We start from the raw sequence: 20,722 nt of genomic DNA, 5'->3' as shown, positions 1-20,722 counted from the left end.
GAAGAGAGCGCAGCCAAATCAGAGATTCCTGAGGGAAGTTATGGCCACTAGAAAGACCACTTTCTGTGAAAGACGAAACAAAGAAACCTTCCTAAGAGGCTCAAAGGGGGGTTTCTGCAAGGTCGTGAGGACCAAATTGAGGTCCCAGGGATCCAAGGGCCGCCGGTAAGGCGGAATGATGTGAGACGCGCCCTGCATGAAGGTGCGGACCTGAGCCAGCCGGGCGATACGCCGCTGGAACAGCACTGACAGAGCCGAGACTTGTCCCTTGAGAGAATTGAGGGACAGTCCTAGCTGCAGACCGGACTGTAAAAAAGGACAGAAGGGTCGGCAAGGAAAAAGGCCAAGGAGCATGGCCGGAAGAGCGACACCAGGACAGGAAAATTTTCCAAGTCCTGTGATAGATTTTGGCCGAGGAAGACTTCCGGGCCCGAGTCATAGTGGAAATGACTTCAGGAGGAATACCAGAAGCCGTCAAGATCCAGGACTCAAGAGCCACGCCGTCAATCTGAGAGCCGCAGAATTCTGGCGGAAAAACGGACCTTGTGAGAGAAGGTCTGGACGGTCCGGAAGCTGCCACGGCACCTCTACGGACAGATGGAGCAGGTCTGGGTACCAAGCTCACCTGGGCCAGTCCGGAGCAATGAGGATGACCCGACGGCCCTCCATTCTGATCTTGCGCAGGACTCTGGGCAAGAGAGCTAGAGGGGGAAACACGTAGGACAGACGAAACTGGGACCAGTCTTGACCAGAGCGTCCGCTGCGAAGGCCTGAGGATCGTGGGAGCGAGCCACGTAAATCGTAACCTTGTTGCTGTGACGGGATGCCATTAGGTCCACGTCCGGAGTGCCCCACTTGCGGCAGATTGACTGAAACACTGCCGGATGCAGGGACCACTCGCCACTGTCCACGGTTTGACGGCTGAGATAATCTTCCTCCCAGTTTTCCACGCCTGGGATGTGGACTGCGGATATGGTGGACTTGGAGTCCTCCGTCCATTGAAGGATACGTTGTACCTCCAACATTGTCAGGCGGCTGCGTGTCCTGCCTTGGTGATTGATGTAGGCAACCGCTGTCGCGTTGTCTGACTGGACTCGGATGTGCTTGCCCGCCAATAGGTGGTGAAAAGCTAGGAGAGCCAGGAGCACGGCTCTGGTTTCCAGCACATTGATCGAGAGGGCTGACTCGGACGGAGTCCAAGTGCCCTGTGCTCGGTGGTGGAGACATACCGCTCCCCAGCCGGATAGACTGGCATCCGTGGTGAGGACCACCCAGGACGGAGCCAGGAAGGAGCGTCCCTGAGACAGAGAGAGGGGCCGAAGCCACCACTGAAGAGAGCTCCTGGTCTGTGGCGACAGAGCCACTAACCTGTGCAAGGAGGAAGGCCGCTTGTCTCAACAGCGGAGAATGTCCAGCTGCAGAGGACGCAGATGGAACTGGGCAAAGGGAACAGCCTCCATTGACGCCACCATCTGACCCAGCACCTGCATCAGGTGCCTGATGGAATAACGGCGGGGCCTCAGCAGAGAGCTCACCGCCAGTTGGAGGGACTGCTGTTTGATCAAGGGCAACTTCACAAGTGCCGGCAGAGTCTCGAACTGCATCCCTAGGTACGTGAGCCTCTGGGTCGGAGTCAGAGTGGATTTGGGCAGATTGACCAGCCACCCGAATTGGGCTAGAGTGGCGAGAGTGAGCGAGACACTCCGCTGACAGTCTGCGCTGGATGAAGCCTTGACTAGAAGGTCGTCCAGGTAAGGAATCACTGCCAACCCTTGGAGGTGCAGAACCGCAATCACTGCTGCCATGACCTTGGTGAATACCCGAGGGGCCGTGGCTAACCCGAAGGGGAGAGCCACGAATTGGAAATGTTCCTCTCCGATTGCAAAACGTAGCCAACGCTGGTGAGAAACTGCAATTGGCACATGCAGATAGGCATCTCTGATGTCGATGGATGCCAGGAAATCCCCTTGGGTCATTGAGGCAATGACTCACCGCAGAGATTCCATGCGAAAATGCCGCACCTGAACATGCTTGTTGAGAAGCTTGAGATCCAGGATGGGCCGGAAGGAACCGTCCTTTTTGGGGACTAGGAAGAGATTTGAGTAGAAACCTCTGAACCGTTCCCGGGCGGGAACCGGTACAATTACTCCGTTGGCCTGCAAGGATGCCACGGCCTGAGAGAAGGCGGCGGCCTTGGAACAGGGGGGAGTTGACAGAAAAAATCTGTTTGGCGGGCTGGAAGAGAATTCTATCCTGTAGCCGTGAGATATGATGTCTCTCACCCACTGATCGGAGACGTGTTGAAACCACGCGTCGCCAAAGTGGGAGAGCCTGCCACCGACTAAGGACGTTGCTGGCGCGGACAGATAGTCAAGAGGAGGCTGCCTTAGTGGCAGCAGCTCCTGCGGTCTTCTGTGGACGCGACTTTGTGCGCCAGTTGGATTTTTGGTCCTTGGCTGAGTTAGTGGACGAGGCCGAGGGCTTAGAGGACAACCAGTTGGAGAAACGAAAGGAACGAAACCTCGACTGGTTCCTACCCTGGACAGGTTTCCTGGTTTTGGTTTGTGGCATGGAAGTACTACTCTTCCCGCCAGTAGCTTCCTTAATAATTTCATCCAGTTGTTCACCGAATAGCCTGGACCCAGCAAAAGGGAGCCCAGCAAGGTACTTCTTTTGAAGAAGCATCTGCCTTCCACTCTCGAAGCCACAAGATCCTGCGGATAGCGAGGGAATTAGCCGAAGCCACCGCAGTGCGGTGAGAAGCCTCCAGCATGGCAGACATGGCATAGGATGAAAAAGCGGAAGCTTGGGAAGTTAAGGCAACCATTTCGGGCATAGATTCCCTGGCGAGGGAATGCATCTCCTCTAGAGAAGCAGAGATGGCTTTGAGAGCCCACACTGCTGCAAAAGATGGGGAGAACGAGGCCCCTGCCACCTCATATACAGATTTGGCCAGAAGGTCAACCTGGCGGTCAGTGGAATCCTTAAGAGAGGTGCCATCAGCCACTGATACCACGGTCCGGGCTGAGAGTCTAGACACCGGGGGGTCTACCTTTGGTGAATGAGCCCACTCCTTGACCACCTCAGGTGGAAAGGGAAAACGGTCATCAGAACCACGCTTGGGGAAGCGTTTGTCAGGACAGGCCCTGGGCTTGGTCACAGCGGCCTGAAAACTGGAGTGGTTAAAGAACACACTCTTTGTCCTCTTAGGCAAGGTAAACTGGTGCTTTTCTGCCAGAGAGGGTTGCTCCTCTGATACTGGCGGATTGAGATCCAGTACAGAATTAATGGACGCAATCAAATCACTAACATCTGAGTCACTTTCGGACAGATCAATGGGGCACATGGAGGTAGCCTCCGAGCCCCCTGTAAAGGCATCCTCCTCGTCCAGCGAGTCAGCTTCTGAAACAGAGCCGCGGGACGAGGAAGGGGAGGGAGCCCTACGTCTCCTCTTAGGAGGACGGGGTCTGGGACCAGATGAAGAATCTTCTGTGAGCTCCGCTGAAAGAGCCCTAGCAGCAGAGGCACCCTGTGAAGGGGGCTGATGCATGTTCAGCAAAGTCCGGGACAGCTGTCCCATGGAGTCGGCAAAAGACTGGGAGATAGACCTAAATAAGGATTCTACCCAAGCCGGGGGTTCAGCCACAGGAGCCGGAGCAGCCGGAGAGACCACTGGGGGTGCGATTCCAGGCTGAGGCATCGTCAGGTTAGAGCAGACATCACAATGTGGATAGGTGCTCGGTTCAGGCAGCACGAGCTTACATGCAGTGCATATTGAGTACAGCCTTGCAGCCTTGCTCCTCGTGTGAGACATGCTGCTGAAGTGGGGGCTCTGCCAGAGTGACCCCCAGAGAGTATATACAGAGGCCCACAACCAGAGGTTGAGGCTTACCAGACCGCTGGAGCGGTGTTGTGTGCCCTCCAGATCCCGAAGCCCGGACCCCCAAGCACCTCAGCAGGGATGCTGCAGCCAGTGCTGATCGCAGAGAAAACACTGATAAAATGGCGCCGGAGCGAAGAGAGGGGGCAGGACCAACCCTGAGAGCGGGATCTGGAGGGCCAAAGAGACTTACAGGGGAGGAGACATGTACCCAGTGAGGAGTGTCCCTCCCCTGTGCAGAACAGCCGCTGGGCGGAGCCGCACTGTCCCTCTGCATGAATGACATGCGAGGGCAGTGAAACCGAAAGTAGGCCTCCGGCGAAGCCGGGGCCTAAATTTGAGCGGTGCGGCCGGCGCGCAGGCACCATCAGCGTGGTTCTCAGGCGACAGCCAGAGAACCGGCCGGAAATGTCAGAAAACTCACTTAGCACACTCTCCCACCATAATAAAGTACAGGGACCCCCAGAATATAAACGTCTCAGGTACTTAGCTTGCTGAGACGCAGGGTTCCAAGTCCCTGGGGATGAGTGCTCCGTCCAGCAGGATCCTGAAGGGCTGCGGATGGAGACCGGTCTCCTGCAAAGCATGGAGAACCGTGCTGGCTCCCACTTCAAGCCAGAGCCCGAGGGATGGTGAAGGAGCGCGGCATGTAAGGCTCCAGCCTTAAAATCAACCTTAACAGCACCGCCGACACAGTGGGGTGAGAAGGGACATGCCGGGGGTCCAGACTTGGACCCGCTTTTCTTCAAACTCTTTCCAAAAATGAAAAATCAGATGAGAATGCATGTGTGGATGTATGCCTCCTGAACACAAAGCGATAAACTGGCTAGATCTGGTTCTCCAAGGGGTGTATAGGCTCAGAGGGAGGAGCTACACTTTTTAGTGTAGTACTTTGTGTGTCCTCCGGAGGCAGAAGCTATACACCCAATGTCTGGGTCTCCCATAGGAAAGATAAAGAAATGTAATATTACATGCAAAGATATAAAAAATTAGCCACCCATGTAATAAGTGAATGAACAAACCAGGTCTGCCATAGCAATTGCTAGTTAGCATTTCCATGTTCTGCCCCTTAAAGGGAACCTGTCTCCATTTTTTTTCCCTATTAGCTGCAGCCACCACCACCGGGCTCTTATATACAGCATTCTAACATACTGTATATAAAGAGCCCAGGCCGCTGTGTAGAACATAAAAAAAGAGAATTTTGTTTACTTACCGTAAATTATTTTTCTTATAGTTCCGACATGGGAGACCCAGACCATGGGTGTATAGCTTCTGCCTCCGGAGGACACACAAAGTACTACACTAAAAAGTGTAGCTCCTCCCTCCTAGCATATACACCCCCTGGATCACCAAATACAGCCAGTTTAGTGCAAAAGCTGAAGGAGGACATCCACCCACAAGTAAAAACAGAGCAAAACCCGGAACAACCGGAGCCTCTGTCTACAACAACAGCCGGTGAAAACACACGGAACAAGAAAACTGCCAACAGGCAACAGGGAGGGTGCTGGGTCTCCCATGTCGGAACTATAAGAAAAAGAATTTACGGTAAGTAAACAAAATTCTCTTTTTCTTCATCGTTCCTTATGGGAGACCCAGACCATGGGACGTCTCAAAGCAGTCCATGGGTGGGAATAAACAGAAAACTGAGAAGTAGGCGGAACCTAACTTCACAAATGGGCGACAGCAGCCTGAAGGATGCGTCTGCCCAAGCTCGCATCTGCCGAAGCATGAGCATGCACTTTGTAGTGCTTCGAAAAAGTATGCAGACTGGACCAAGTGGCAGCCTGACAGACCTGCTGAGCCGTAGCCTGGTGCCTGAAAGCCCAAGAGGCACCGACAGCTCTGGTCGAGTGTGCCTTGATCCCCGGCGGGGGAGGCACTTGAGTACACTGGTAGGCATTGGAAAAGGCCGATCCAATCCAACGAGGTAGGGTCGGCTTAGAAGCCGAGAGGCCCTTACGCCGACCAGTGGTCAGCACAGAAAGAGAGGTGCACCGCCTAAGAGCAGCGGTGCGAAACACATAGATCCGGAGCGCCCGCACCAGATCCACAGAATGCAACGCCTTTTCAAAGCGATGAACAGGAGCCGGCCAAAAGGAAGGCAGGGAAATGTCCAGGTTAAGGTGGAAGGAGAAACCACCTTAGGGAGAAAGTCCGGAGTCGGACGGAGAACCACCTTGTCTTGATAAAAAAACAAAAGAAAAAGGCGACTCCGAAGAGAGTGCAGCCAAATCAGAGACTCTCCCGAGAGAAGTTATGGCCACTAGAAAAACCACTTTCTGTGAAAGACAAGACAAAGAAACTGCCCTAAGAGGCTCAAAGGGGGGTTTCTAGAAGCCGTGAGGACCGGATTAAGGACCCAGGGCTCCAAAGGCCGCCGGTAAGGCGGAAAGATGTGAGATGCGCCCTGCATGAAAGAGCACACCTGAGCCAGCCGAGCGATACGCCGCTGGAACAACACTGACAGAGCCGAGACCTGTCCCTTGAGGGAATTGAGGGATAGTCGTAGCTGCAGACCGGCCTGTAGAAGGGACAGGAGGGTCGGCAAGGAAAAAAGGCCAAGAAGCATGGCCGGAAGAGCGACACCAGGACAGGAAAATTTTCCAGGTCCTGTGAAAGATTTTGGCCAAGGAATACTTCCGAGCCCGAGTCATAGTGGAGATGACTTCAGGAGGAATACCAGAAGTCGTCAAGATCCAGGACTCAAAAGCCACGCCGTCAATCTGAGAGCCGCAGAATTCTGGCGGAAAGACGGACCTTGAGAAAGAAGGTCTGGACGGTCCGGGAGATGCCACGGCACCTCTACGGACAGACGGAGCAGGCCAGGGTACCAAGCTCGCCTGGGCCAGTCTGGAGCAATGAGAATGACCCGACGGCCCTCCATTCTAATCTTGCGCAGGACTCTGGGCAAGAGCTAGAGGGGAAAATACGTAAGACAGACAAAACTGGGACCAATCTTGAACCAGCGCGTCTGCTGCAAAAGCCTGAGGATCGTGGGAGCGAAGATCCAAGTCCGGAGAGCCCCACTTGCGGCAGATTGACCGAAACACTGCCGGATGCAGAGCCCACTCGCCTCTGTCCACGGTTTGACGGCTGAGATAATCTGCCTCCCAGTTTTCCACGTCTGGGATGTGGACTGCGGATATGGAGGACTTGGAGTCCTCCGTCCACGGAAGGATTCGTTGAACCTCCAACCTTGCCAGGCGGCTGATTGTCCCGCCCTGGTGGTTGATGTAGGCAACCGCTGTCGCGTTGTCTGACTGGACTCGAATGTGCTTGGCCGCCAACAGGAGGTGAAAGGCTAAGAGAGCTAGAAGCACAGCTCCGATTTCCAGCACATTGATCGAGAGGGCTGATTCGGACGGGGTCCAAGTGCCCTGCGCTCCGTGGTGGAGATATCCTGCTCCCCAGCCGGATAGACTGGCATCCGTGTTGAGGATCACCCAGGACGGAGCCAGGAAGGAGCGTCCCTGAAGAGAGAGGGGCCGAAGCCACCACAGAAAGGAGCCCCTGGTCTGTGGCGACAGAGCCACCAACCCGTGGAAGGAGGAAGTCCGCTTGTTCCAACAGCGGAAAATGTCCAGCTGCAGAGGACGCAGATGGAACTGGGCAAGGGAACCGCTTCCATTGACGCCACCATCTTACCCAACACCTGCATCAGGTGCCTGATGGAACGACGGCGGGGCCTCAGCAAAGAGCGCACCGCCAGAGGAGGGACTGCTGTTTGACTAAGGGCAGCTTCACAAGTGCCGGCAGAGTCTCGAATTGCATCCCTGGGTACGTGAGCGGAGTCAGAGTGGACTTGGACAGAAAGACAAGCCACCCGAATTGGCTAGAGTAGCAAGAGTGAGCGAGGTACTCCGCTGACAGTCTGCACTGGATGAAGCCTTGACTAGAAGGCCGTCCAGGAAAAAAGGATCACTGCCAACCCTTGGAGGTGCAGAACCGCAACCACTGCTGCCATGGCCTTGAGAATACTCGAGGGGTCGTGGCTAACCCCAAGGGAAGAGCCACGATTGGAAATGTTCCTCCCCGATTGCAAAATGTAGCCAACGCTGGTGTGAAACTGCAATTGGCATATGCAGATAGGCATCTCTGATGTCGATGGATGCTAGGAAATCTCCCTGGGTCATTGAGGTAATGACTGATCGCAGAGACTCCATGCGAAATGCCGCACCTGAACTGCTGGTTGAGAAGCTTGAGATCCAGGTCGGAAAGCACCGTCCTTTTCGGGGACTAGGAAGAGATTTGAGTAGAAATCTCAGAACCGTTCCCAGTCGGGAACCGGTACAATTACTCCGTTGGCCTGCAAGGATGCCACGGCCTGTGAGAAGGCGGCGGCCTTGGAGCAGGGGGGAGTTGACAGAAAAAATCTGTTTGGCGGGCTGGATAGAATTCTATCCTGTAGCCGTGGAGATGGTATCCCGCACCCACTGATCGGAGACGTGTTGAACCCACACGTCACCAAAGTGGGAGAGCCTGCCACCGACCAAGGACGTTGCTGGCGCGGCCAGATAGTCAAGAGGAGGCTGCCTTAGTGGCAGCAACTCCTGCGGTCTTCCTAGGACGCGGCTTCGTGCGCCAGTTGGTCCACGGTCCTTGGCTGAGTTAGTGGACGAGGCCGAGGGCTTAGAGGACGACCAGTTGGAGGAACGAAAGGAACGAAACCTCGACTGGTTCCTGCCCTGGACAGGTTTCCTGGTTTGAGGCATGGAAGTACTCTTCCTGCCAGACGCTTTCTTAATAATTTCATCCAGTTATTCACCGAATAGTCTGGTCCCAGCAAAAGGGAGCCCAGAAAGGAACTTCTTTGAAGAAGCATCTGCATCACTCTCGAAGCCACAGGAGCCTGCGGATAGCGAGGGACTTAGCCGAAGCCACCGCAGTGCGGTGAGAGCTCCAGTATGGCAGACATGGCATAGGATGAAAAGGCTGAAGCCTGAAGGTTAAGGCAACCATTTCGGGCATAGAGTCCCTGGTGAGGGAATGCATTTCCTCTAGAGAAGCAGAGATGGCTTTGAGAACACACACTGCTGCAAAAGATGGGGAGAACGAGGCCCCTGCCGCCTCATATACAGATTTGACCAGAAGGTCAACCTGGCGGACAGTGGAATCCTTAGAGAGGTGCCATCAGCCACTGATACAACTGTCCGGGCTGAAAGTCTAGACACCGGAGGGTCCACCTATGGTGATTGAGCCCACTCCTTGACCACCTCTGGTGGAAGGGGAACAGTCATCAGAACCACGCTTTGGGAAGAGTCTGTCAGGACAGGCTCTGGGTTTGGTCACAGTGGCCTGAAAAACTGGAGTGGTTAAAGAACACACTCCCCGTTCTCTTAGGCAAGGTATACTGATGCTTTTCTGCCAGAGGGGGTTGCTCCCCTGATACAGGCGGATTGAAGTCCAGTACAAATATAATGGACGCAATCAAATGATTAGCATCTGCGTCACCTTCGGACAAAATGGTACATGGAGTAGCGTCCGAGCCCCTAGTAAAGGCATCCTCCTCGTCCTGCGAGTCAGCTCGTGAATCAGAGCTGCGGGACGAGGAAGGAAAGGGGACCCTGCGTCTCCATTTTAGGAGGACGGGGTCTGAGACCAGATGAAGAATCCTCTGTGAGCTTTGCTGAGCGAGCCGTGGCAGCAGAAGCGCCCTGAGAAGGGGGCTGATGCATGCTCAGCAGTGTCCGGGACAGCTGTCCCCTGGAGAGAGGGATTCTACCCAAGCCGGGGGTTCAGCCACCGGAGCCGGAGCAGCCGGAGGGACCACTGGGGATGAGCTTCCAGGCTGCGGCACCACTATGTTAGAGCAGGCATCACAATGTGGTTATGTGCTCGGTACAGGCAGTACGAGCCTACATGCAGTGCATATTAAGAACAGCCTTGCAACCTTGCTCTGATGTGAGACATGCTGCAGAAGTGGGGGCTCCCAGAATGACCCCCAGCAGAGTATATAAACAGAGTATATAAGCAGCTCCACAACCGGAGGTTGTGGCTTGCCAGACCGTTTACATAGAGACATCTCTGTGCCCTCCAGATCCCCCAAGCCCAGGCCCCCAGTGTCACAATGTGGTTATGCAGACATGCATGAAAACGCTGATAAAATGGCGCCGGAGCGAGGAGAGGGGGCGGGGCCTACTCAGAGCGGGATCCGGAGGGCAAATGAGGTATACAGGGGAGGGAATCTTTCCTCAGTGAGGAGTGTCCCTTCCCTGTGCTGAACAGCCGCTGGGCGGAGCCACACTGTCCCTCTGCATGACTGACATGCAGGGGCAGTGAAATCGAAACTAGGCCTCAGGCGAAGTCGGGGCCTAGATTTAAACATGCGGCCAGCGCGCAGGCACCATCGGCGCGGTTCTCCAGTGAAAACTGGAGAACCGGCCGGAAATGTTAACACAGTCACATAACACACTCTCCCCAACATATAAAGTACAAGGGACCCCTGGAAAGACCACTTTCTGTGGTAATAACGTCTCAGTACTTAGCTTGTGAGACGCAGGGCCAGGTCCCTGAGGGATGAGTGCTCCGTCCGGCAGGAACCATACGGGCTGCGGATGGAGACCGGTCTCCTGCGAGGCAGGGAGAACCGTGCTGGCTCCCACTTCAAGCCAGAGCCCAAGGGGATGGTGAAGGAGTGCGGCATGTAAGGCTCCAGCCTTGAAATCAACCTTAACAACACCGCCGACACAGTGGGGTGAGAAGGGACATGCCGGGAGTCCAGGCTTGGACCCGCTTTTCTTCAAACGCTTCCAAAAATGAAAATCAGATGAGAATGCATGTGTGGATGTGTGCCTCCTGAACACAAAGCATTGAACTGGCTGTATTTGGTGATCCAGGGGGTGTATATGCTCGGAGGGAGGAGCTACACTTTTTAGTGTAGTACTTTGTGTGTCCTCCGGAGGCAGAAGCTATACACCCATGGTCTGGGTCTCCCATAAGGAACGATGAAGAAAACACTTTATAATACTTATCTAAACCAGTTGCTGCAGTGGATGTGGCTCAAATGGGCGTCTTCATCCTCCGGTGCTGGCGTCTTCTCTTTCGGCCATCTTTGTCCTCCTTCAGAAGCCGGCGTGCATGACGCATCTACGTCATACACACTCGCCGATCCTTTTATGTGCCCTGCTCAGGACCTGAATACCGGCGAATGTGTGACATCGGAAGTGTCATGCACCTCGGCTTCAGAAGATTGAGGACAAAGATGGCCGAAAGAGGAGGCACCTGCACCGTAGGACGAAGATGCCCATTTCAGCCACATCCACCACAGCGACCAGTTTAGGTGAATATTATAAAGTGTCTTTTATGTTCTACACAGTGGTCTGGGCTCTTACATACAGCATGTTAGAATCCTGTATATAAGAGCCCACTGGTAGTGGCCACAGCTTATAGGCCAAAAAACTGGTGACAGGTTCCCTTTAAGGTACATGCCCCCGATCAGGACCCGCTGTGTTTTGGATGCAGCGAGTCCTGACCTGCGGGGCCATGAGTCTCCTCCGCAGTAGACCGCAGCTGCTCGTGCCCACGATTTGGGTTCAATAGTTGCAGTGTCTCGCTGTGTTCTACCTGCGGAGAACACTCGTGTCTGTGCAACAAACAATTGACATGCTGCGGCTCGGGAAGCTACACCGCAGATCAGTTTTCACTGTGGAAAAACAAGCACAGTGGGCAGGAGATTTCTATATATCCCATCCACTGTGCTTGTACTGTACAACGCAACATTTTGGATACAGCGAAAACACGCTACATCCAAAACGCTGTGAACCCTGATAGTGGGCACATACCCTTAGAGGAGGGGTACAGAAAGGGGTCATCAAGACAGTACATTAAAAGGAAGTTTTTACAGTAACATGTGAAGTGTTAAATCAAGACATTTTCTAAGAAGCCATTTACAATGAAACTGAGACTTACTGAGCGCAGCAATCCTCAGCGGCACAAGAGAAGAAAGGCTTTTGTAACACGGCAGCTTCATGAGCGTCGCGTCTTCTGCCTCACACAAGTTTAGGAGCTGATAGGAGAAAGAAAGTTTAAATAAGTGCAAAGAAAAAAAAGGAATAGCAAAACTAAAGAAGAATTTAATAATCTTCAAGAAAACCCCAAGATCCCTATACTGAAAGGTTCTGTAACTTCACGTCATCACAGCTTTCAAGATTAAGGTTTGTCGTCAGGATATAGAAACCTTGTTTACTTACATGTTTCCTGATACTTGACAGCTCATTTAAAATCAACCACCAAGTGCCTCTAACAGCCACAAGTGGATCTTGGATCTACCCGCGGCTGTTAACCAGTCTAACGCTGATAGCAATCACTGGCGGCAGCGCTTCACATGACCTGACGGGAAGCGCATCACTGATCCCACCCATCGGAGCATCTGTGACAAGAGCGGGGGGCATTGTTGGGTTCTCATGACAGCCGGGGTGAGATGATGACCCCTGTGGCTGCCATCACGATCCTCCTTTGAATGTCAGCTGTGAGCCGGCATTCATAGGAGATTGTGATTTTAGCTGTACACAGCAGTGCTGAGGCACTGCTGGGTATGGCCGAAACTAAATGACAACTGAAATGCACATGAGTTACCTCAGAGTAGAAGACTTTGTGCTCCACTACATTGAGGTCCATGGTGAACAGCCGCGGCTGCAGTGTGGTGCAGAAGGTGTTTCCCTCCATAAGGCCAATCTGAGCATTCGCCGGCTGGTGGCGCAGGAGATGCTTCTTAGGAGGGACCATGTCTTGTAACACCTAAAAACATAAACCATTAGGACTGTAGAGGGGAATCCTACTATGGAGCATTTTAGCCCTCTCCTGTCCACACATTACCTCTTTATGGGGTTCCATAATCATGGTGACGCCTTTGCCAGTCACTTGGGCGAGGACCTGCAGAGAGTGCATGGCTTGCTTTCTCACAGTGGGGTTGGGCGATGTGACTTCTCGCACAAGATCATGTGTGACCAGGTGGAAGGACTTCTCTTGTGCGGTTGTGATGTCCTCTGTCTTCTCTTCGTCCTTCAGTGGGGTGGCACATCTGATCAAGAGTTGCTCCAGAGTAGTCTTTGCCATGGCCACAGCGCCATTAGAGACCTAAGCACGGAAATAATTTCATAAGAAAGGACACTATTGAATGAGGTTCCTGTGACTTTGGGAACAGATTAAAGCCTTTTGTACCATTAATACTAATGACCGATCCTAAGACTAGGTCACCAATATTAGAACGGTGAGGGTCTGGCAACCGGCACCTCCACAGATCAGATCTGCAGCTCCCACACTAATCCGATGTAGATACCGTGCAGAGAGTCAGCTCTGTATACTGTTCTCTAACTACAGCTCAGCCCCTATTGAAGTGAATGGGAGATTAGCTGCAGTACACAAAAGAGGCCACTAGGACCCGTGCTGTTCCGGTTCTGGACACTGACTGTAAATCTGGCGGCTGAGGGGGGATACCTGGTAATAGCTGTGGTGTTGGACCCTAATTGATAGGATGTAATGACCTATACTAAAATAAGAAGAAGACTGACAGCTCTTCCTAATATTCTAGTGTAAGCAGATGCATACTGAGCATGAGGTATATTAACAACAAAAAAAAAAAAAAAAAAGAGTTGCACTCTGTAGTGCTAGGATATGTAAACAATGAACATAGGAATATAGACATGCATTACTGCTATGAAAAACATGTAAAAATTAGCCCACAAAATGGGCAGTTTTATGTGAGCCCAACAGCCAACGGCAAGGCAACCTCTTTTTGTTGGGTTCTTATCTAACTCTAATGCCTCACTTTGGGTTTAACCCAATTTCTTTGGTTAAACGCAAAGAAGGGAATTTTGTTTACTTACCGTAAATTCCTTTTCTTCTAGCTCCAATTGGGAGACCCAGACAATTGGGTGTATAGCTATTGCCTCTGGAGGCCACACAAAGTATTACACTTAAAAGTGTAAGGCCCCTCCCCTTCTGGCTATACACCCCCAGTGGGATCACTGGCTCACCAGTTTTAGTGCCAAAGCAAGAAGGAGGAAAGCCAATAACTGGTTTAAAGACCAATTCAATCCGAGGAAACATCGGAGAACTGAACCATACCACATGAACAACATGTGTACCCGAAAAAACAGAAAAACCCCGAGAAAACAGGGCGGGTGCTGGGTCTCCCAATTGGAGCTAGAAGAAAAGGAATTTACGGTAAGTAAACAAAATTCCCTTCTTCTTTGTCGCTCCATTGGGAGACCCAGACAATTGGGATGTCCAAAAGCAATCCCTGGGTGGGTAAAAGAATACCTCATGATAGGGCCGTCAAACGGCCCTCTCCTACAGGTGGCCAACCGCCGCCTGAATGACTTATCTACCTAGGCTGGCGTCTGCCGAAGCGTAGGTATGCATCTGATAATGCTTGGTAAAAGTAAGTAGACTCGACCAGGTGGGTGCCTGACACACCTGCTGAGCCGTAGCCTGGTGCCGTAATGCCCAGGATGCACCCACGGCTCTGGTAGAATGGGCCTTCGGCCTTGAGAGAACCAGAAGCCCAGTAGAACTGTAGGTTTCAAGAATTGGTTCCTCGAGCCCCCGAGCAAGGGTGGATCTGGAAGCTTGCGACTGTTTACGCCGACCAGCGACAAGGACAAAGAGTGCATCCGGGTGGCGCAGGAGCGCCATGCGGGAAGTAGAACCTGAGTGCTCTCACCAGAACCAACAGATGCAAATCTTTCTGAAATTGATGGACTGGACGAGGACACAAAGAAGGTGAGGTGATATCCTGATTGATATGAAAATGGGATACCACCTTAGGGAGAAATTCCGGAACCGGACGCAGAACTACCCTGTCCTGGTGAAGGACCAGGAAGGGAGTTTGTATGAGAGCGTTGCTAGCTCGGAAACTCTCCTAAGAGACGAGACCGTTACTAGAAGGCCACTTCCCGTGAAAAACGGGAAGGGAGACATCCTTCAAAGGCTCGAAAGGCGGCATCTGGAGAGCAATTAGAACCTTGTTCAGATCTCAGGGCTCTAACGGCCGCTTGTACGGAGTGCTGAGAAGACAAACTCCCCGTAGGAACGTGCGTACCTGAGGAAGTCGTCGTTTCTGAAAAAATACAGATAGCGCTGAGACTTGTCCCTAAAGGGAACTGAGCGACAACCCATTTTCCTACCTAGATTGCAGGAAGGAAGGAAACATAGACGATGCAACCGGCCAGGGAGAAACACCCTGCGCCGAGCACCGAGATAAGAACATCTTCCACGTCCTGTGGTCAATCTTGGCGGACGTTGGTATGCTAGCCTGTCTCATGGTGGCAACCACGTCCTGAGGTAATCCTGACGACACTAGGTTCCAGGACTCAATGCCACACCATCCGGTTGAGGGCCGTAGAATTCAAATGGAAGAATGGCCCTTGAGACAGCCAGTCTGATTGGTCTGGTAGTGCCCCCGGTTAGCCTACCGTGAGGCACCACAGAACCGAGTACCACAACATCCTCGGCCAATTTGTAGCGACGAGGATGGCGCGGCCGCAGTCGGTGTTGATCTAGCGCAGTACTCTGGGCAACAATGCCAGAGGTGGCACCTAAGGTAGCTGGAACTGCGACCAATGCTGAACTAAGGCGTTTGCCGCCAGAGCTCGATGATTGTGAAACCGTGCCATGAAGCTGGCACATTGTTGTTGTGCCGTGACGCCATTAGATCGACGTCCGGCCTCTGTCAGCGGCGCCAGATCTCCTGAAACCCGTCCGGGTGAGGAGACCATACTCTTTCGGCCACACCTCAGCGACTTAGGAAGTCAGCTTCCTAGTTTCCACACTTGGGATGTGAATTGTGGATATGGTGGATGCCGTGTCTTCCACCCACATCAGAACCTGCCGGACTTCCTGGAAGGCTTGCCGGTTGCGCGTTCTTCCTTGGTGGTTGATGTATGCCACCGCTGTGGAGCTGTCCGACTGAAGTCGGATATGCTTGCTTTCCAGCCGCTGTTGGAAGGATTGTAGGGCAAGATACACTGCTCTGTGTTCAAGAACATTGATCTGAAGAGTGGACTCTTGCTGAGTCCACGTACCCTGAGCGCTGTAGTGGAGAAAAACTGCTCCCCACCCTGATAGACTCGCGTCTGTCGTAACTATCGCCCAGGACGGGGATAGGAAGGACCTTCTTTTTGACCAAGAGGTGAGAAGAAGCCACCACCGTAGAGATTCCTTGGCCGCCTGAGAAAGAACGACGACTCTGTTGAGGGACGTCGACTCCTCGTCCCATTGGCGGAGAATGTCCCATTGTAGTGGACGCAGTAAAACTGCGCGAAAGGAACTGCCTCCATTGCTACCATCTTACGTAGGAAGTGCATGAGGCGTCTCAATGTGTGCGACTGGTTCTTAAAGAAGAGCTTGCAGCCCGTAGTGAATGCTGTTTGTCTAGCGGCAGCTTCACTATCGCTGAGAGAGTAAGAAACTCTATGCCTAGATATGTTATCGATAGGGTCGGGGTCGGATCTGACTTTAAAAAGTTGATGATCCACCCAAAACTCTAGAGAGTCTCCAGCGCAACGTTCGGGCAGTGTTGGCATGTTTCCTAAGAGAGTGCCTTGACAAGTAGATCGTCTAAATACGGGACCACAGAGTGACCCTGAGAGTGCAGGACTGTGACTACTGCTGCCCTGACCTTGGCGAAGACCAGTTGGACTGTCGCTAGCCGGAAGGTAGAGCTACGAACAGAGGGTGTTCGTCTCCTATAACGAAGCGTAGAAACGCTAGTGCTCTGGATCAATCGGCACGTGTGGATAAGCATCCTTGATGCCTAATGATGCTAGGAAATATCCTTGGGACCTTGAGGCGATGACATGGCGGAGGATTCCATCCGGAACCGCCTGGTGTCCACGAGCTTGCTGAGCATTTTTAGATCCAGAACGGGACGGAACGGCCCGTTGTTATAGGTACCGCAAAGAATTTGGGGTAAAAACCGTGACCTTGTTCCTGAAGAGGAACGGGGGTCATCACTCTTTCTGCCTATAGAGTGCACCCTGTTTGCAGAAGAGCAGCGGCCCGGCCGGGAGGTGGAGAAATTCTGAAGAATCGAGTTGGAGGACGAGAAGTGAGCTCTATCCTGTACCCGTGAGACAGAATGTCTCACACTCAATGGTCATTGACCTATGGCAGCTAAATATCGCCAAGGCGGGAGAGCCTGCTACCGACCGAGGCCGCAAGTCATGAGGAAGCCGCCTTGGAAGCGGGTTTTCAGACTGTCGCTTTTTTGGGCGAGACTGAGCCCGCTAAGAATCTTAGCTCCTCTGATCCTTTTGAGTCCACATTGGACGAGGAAAAATGGGACCTGCCCGAGCCTCGAAAAGGCCGAAAACCCCGACTGCCTCTTGCTCTGTTGGGGTTTGTTGTGTCCGGGCTGAGGAAAGGATGAATCCTTACCCCTGGACTGTTTGATGGTTACATCCAACGCTCACCAAACAGTCGGTCAGCAGAAAAAGGCAACTGGTTAGGCAACCTTTTTTGGAAGCAGAATCTGCCTTCCATTCACTTAACGAGCAGACCAGGCTCTGCTTAAAAACACGGAGTAGCGGAGGCTACCGCCGCACGGTTCGCAGAGTCCAGGACAGCCTGAATCGCGTAAGAAACAAATGCAGACATTTGAGAGGTTAAGGATGCCACCTGCGGCACAGATGTACGTGTAACCGTGTCAATCTGTGTAAGACAAGCTGAAATAGCTTGGAGTGCCCCAAGGGAGAGAATGCCGGAGCCAACGGTGCGCCGACAGCCTCATAGATGGCTTTCGACCAGAGATCCATCTGTCTGTCAGTGGCATCTTTGAGTTTGCAGTTCCATCTCCCACTGCAACTATGGATCTAGCTACAAGCCTGGAGATTGGAGGATGCCGCTCGGGACATTGGGTCCAGTCCTTGACCAAGTCAGGGGACAGGGATAACGTGTATCCTAAGCCGTTTGGAGAAGCGCATATCTGGATAAGCGTGGTGTTCCTGGACTGCCTCTCTGAAGGCAGAGTGGTCCAGAAAAATACGTGAAGCTGACTCCTCCACTGGAGGAGCTGTGAGAAATAACCCACATTCTATAGATGGACGCTATAAGATTATTTACTATGGCGTCACAATCAGGTGTATCCAGATTGAGAGCGGTCTCAGGATCAGAATCCTGAGCCGCTACTTCCGCCTCATTACACAGCGAGTCCTTCTGTTAGGACCCTGATGAAACCGAGGCCGCTCATAGCGAGCCCACTTAGGCTGTCTGGGACTGACGTCCGTGCAGAGCCGTGACTCTGGGATGCGTGTGACATTCCCGGAGCTGTTAGTTATTCACACTGAGGGGGGCCATGGATCAATGATTCAACAGTGCCCATATTGTGAGAGACATGTCCGGACTGCTAGGCTTCTAGTATCATAGCCATAGTCTCAGAAAAACTGTCAGTAAATACTGCAGACACCGTCCTCATCCCCTGGCCATTAGTGCATACAATGGGAGTCTATGTACCTGCCGGCCGTATAGCCGTACATGCTGTACCAGCTGTATAGAAAAACATGTGGTTCTGCACCTTTGTTTTACACAGAGAATATGCTGATAACTCCTCCGCATAATCCAGGAGGGTATATACAACGTGCGACCAAACAGTGCAATGTATATAGTACAAGCATATCTATAAGTGCACTTCTGCACTAGTGGGGTTAGCACCACAGGTGCTGCTTAACGCCTGTTACAGCGATTGTGTGACTATCAGAATGCCAGGGTCTTCCACACTTGTCTCTGTATCGTACAGAAACTGACACTAATGGCTGCCGGTGTCCTTGTAGAGAAGGAAGCCGTGGGCGTGCCTGAGAAAGTGCGGGAATCCGGACTCACAGTGCACACAGTGAGAGGGGTGGAGTATGCAAAACATACTCCAGCTCTCAGCTCTGCTCTATGCAGCGTCACGCCCCTACCCTGACTGTCAGGGCTGTGGGCGGTAACGAAGGGAGCTAGGCCCAGAAGCCGGGGACTCGAGTTAACAGCGCGGCCGCCGTAAAAGCGCGGGCCGCGCTGAAGTCCCCGGCGCACCACAAGTGCCAGCCGCGCCGCAGTTCCAGCGGCCGGCGCGACCGATTCATAGAAGTGGCCAGCGTCCCGCCCCTCTCCTGACTGGCAGGTCTGGGGGCGGGAACGAACGGAAGCAGGCCGCAAAAGCCGGGGACTCTAGTTATCAGCGCGGCCGCCGTAAAAGCGCGGGCCGCGCTGAAGTCCCCGGCGCACCACAAGTGCCAGCCGCGCCGCTGCCAGCGGCCGGCGCGACCGATTCCTGGAAGTGGCCAGCGTCCCGCCCCTCTCCTGACTGGCAGGTCTGGGGGCGGGAACGAACGGAAGCAGGCCGCAAAAGCCGGGGACTCTAGTTATCAGCGCGGCCGCCGTAAAAGCGCAGGCCGCGCTGAAGTCCCCGGCGCACTACAAGTGCCAGCCGCGCCGCAGTCCCAGCGGCCGGCGCGACCAATTCCCATAAGTGAGCCTGCTTCAGCAAAGCTGAATGAGGCCATGGCACAGGCGCCGCAGCGCTGATGTCCCCCGGCGCACTACAACACCCAGCATGCTGCGGTGTGAGCGCCAAATGCACGGGGACACAGAGTACCTTGAGGAAGCAGGGCCATGTCCCTGATGTACTCCGCTCCATCCAGCATCTTCTCCAGGGGCTGTAGATGGAGCACGGTCTCAGTGCCTGGAGACCGGTAAATCCCACTTCACCCAGAGCCCTGTAAAAAGGGATGGGGAAGGAATCAGCATGTGGGCTCCTGCCGCCGTACCCGCAATGGGTACCTCAACCTTACAAACACCTCCGACATACAGTGGGGTGAGAAGGGAGCATGCTGGGGACACTATATGTGTCCTCTTTTCTTCCATCCGACATAGTCAGCAGCTGCTGCTGACTAAAAAGTGGAGCTATGCGTGGATGTGTTGCCTCCTTCGCACAAAGCACAAAACTGGTGAGCCAGTGATCCCACTGGGGGTGTATAGCCAGAAGGGGAGGGGCCTTACACTTTTAAGTGTAATACTTTGTGTGGCCTCCAGAGGCAATAGCTATACACCCAATTGTCTGGGTCTCCCAATGGAGCGACAAAGAAAAAGAGGTATAGTTACATCGGAACCCAAAATTAAGAGGTCGCCTTGCCGCTGGCTGTTGGGCTCACATAGTACACAAAGAAGGGAATTTTGTTTACTTACCGTAAATTCCTTTTCTTCTAGCTCCAATTGGGAGACCCAGACAATTGTATAGCTACTGCCTCCGGAGGCCACACAAAAAATTACACTTAAAAGTGTAAGGCCCCTCCCCTTCTGGCTATACACCCCCCCGTGGGATCACGGGCTCCTCAGTTTTAGTGCAAAAGCAAGAAGGAGGAAAGCCAATAACTGTTTTAAATACAAATTCAATCCGAGAAACAGCCTCGGAGAACTGAACTGTTCAACATGAACAACATGTGCACCCGAAAAAAACAAACTTCCTAAGAAAACAGGGCGGGTGCTGGGTCTCCCAATTGGAGCTAGAAGAAAAGGAATTTACGGTAAGTAAACAAAATTCCCTTCTTCTTTGTCGCTCCTAATTGGGAGACCCAGACAATTGGGACATCCAAAAGCAGTCCCTGGGTGGGTAAAAGAATACCTCGTGATAGGGCCGTCAAACAGCCCTTTCCTACAGGTGAGCCACCGCCGCCTGAAGGACTTGTCTACCTAGGCCGGCATCCGCCGAAGCGTAGGTATGCACCTGATAATGCTTGGTAAAAGTGTGCAGACTCGACCAGGTAGCCGCCTGGCACACCTGCTGAGCCGTAGCCTGGTGCCGTAATGCCCAGGACGCACCCACGGCTCTGGTAGAATGGGCCTTCAGTCCTGATGGAATCGGAA

The 20,722-nt window shown here is 53.1% G+C and overlaps 1 protein-coding gene across 1 annotated transcript in view; it reads right to left on the bottom strand.

Moving 5' to 3' along the window:
- The window catches only part of TRRAP (transformation/transcription domain associated protein), a 467,034-nt gene that overhangs the window by 285,817 nt on the left and 160,495 nt on the right, over window positions 1-20,722 (bottom strand). Inside the window, exons 26-28 of the mRNA XM_075319755.1 lie at window positions 12,695-12,955; window positions 12,455-12,616; window positions 11,789-11,885 (exon numbers count right to left, since the gene is read on the bottom strand). Coding sequence (XP_075175870.1) covers window positions 11,789-11,885; window positions 12,455-12,616; window positions 12,695-12,955 — 520 coding nt within the window. The remainder of the gene's footprint in view (window positions 1-11,788; window positions 11,886-12,454; window positions 12,617-12,694; window positions 12,956-20,722) is intronic.

The sequence above is a fragment of the Anomaloglossus baeobatrachus genome, chromosome 7 (genome assembly GCF_048569485.1).
Source record: "Anomaloglossus baeobatrachus isolate aAnoBae1 chromosome 7, aAnoBae1.hap1, whole genome shotgun sequence".
In the NCBI taxonomy this organism is placed as follows: Eukaryota; Metazoa; Chordata; class Amphibia; order Anura; family Aromobatidae; genus Anomaloglossus; species Anomaloglossus baeobatrachus.
The sequence above is the reverse complement of the archived record's forward strand: the minus strand, read 5'-3'. Positions and strand labels throughout refer to the sequence as shown.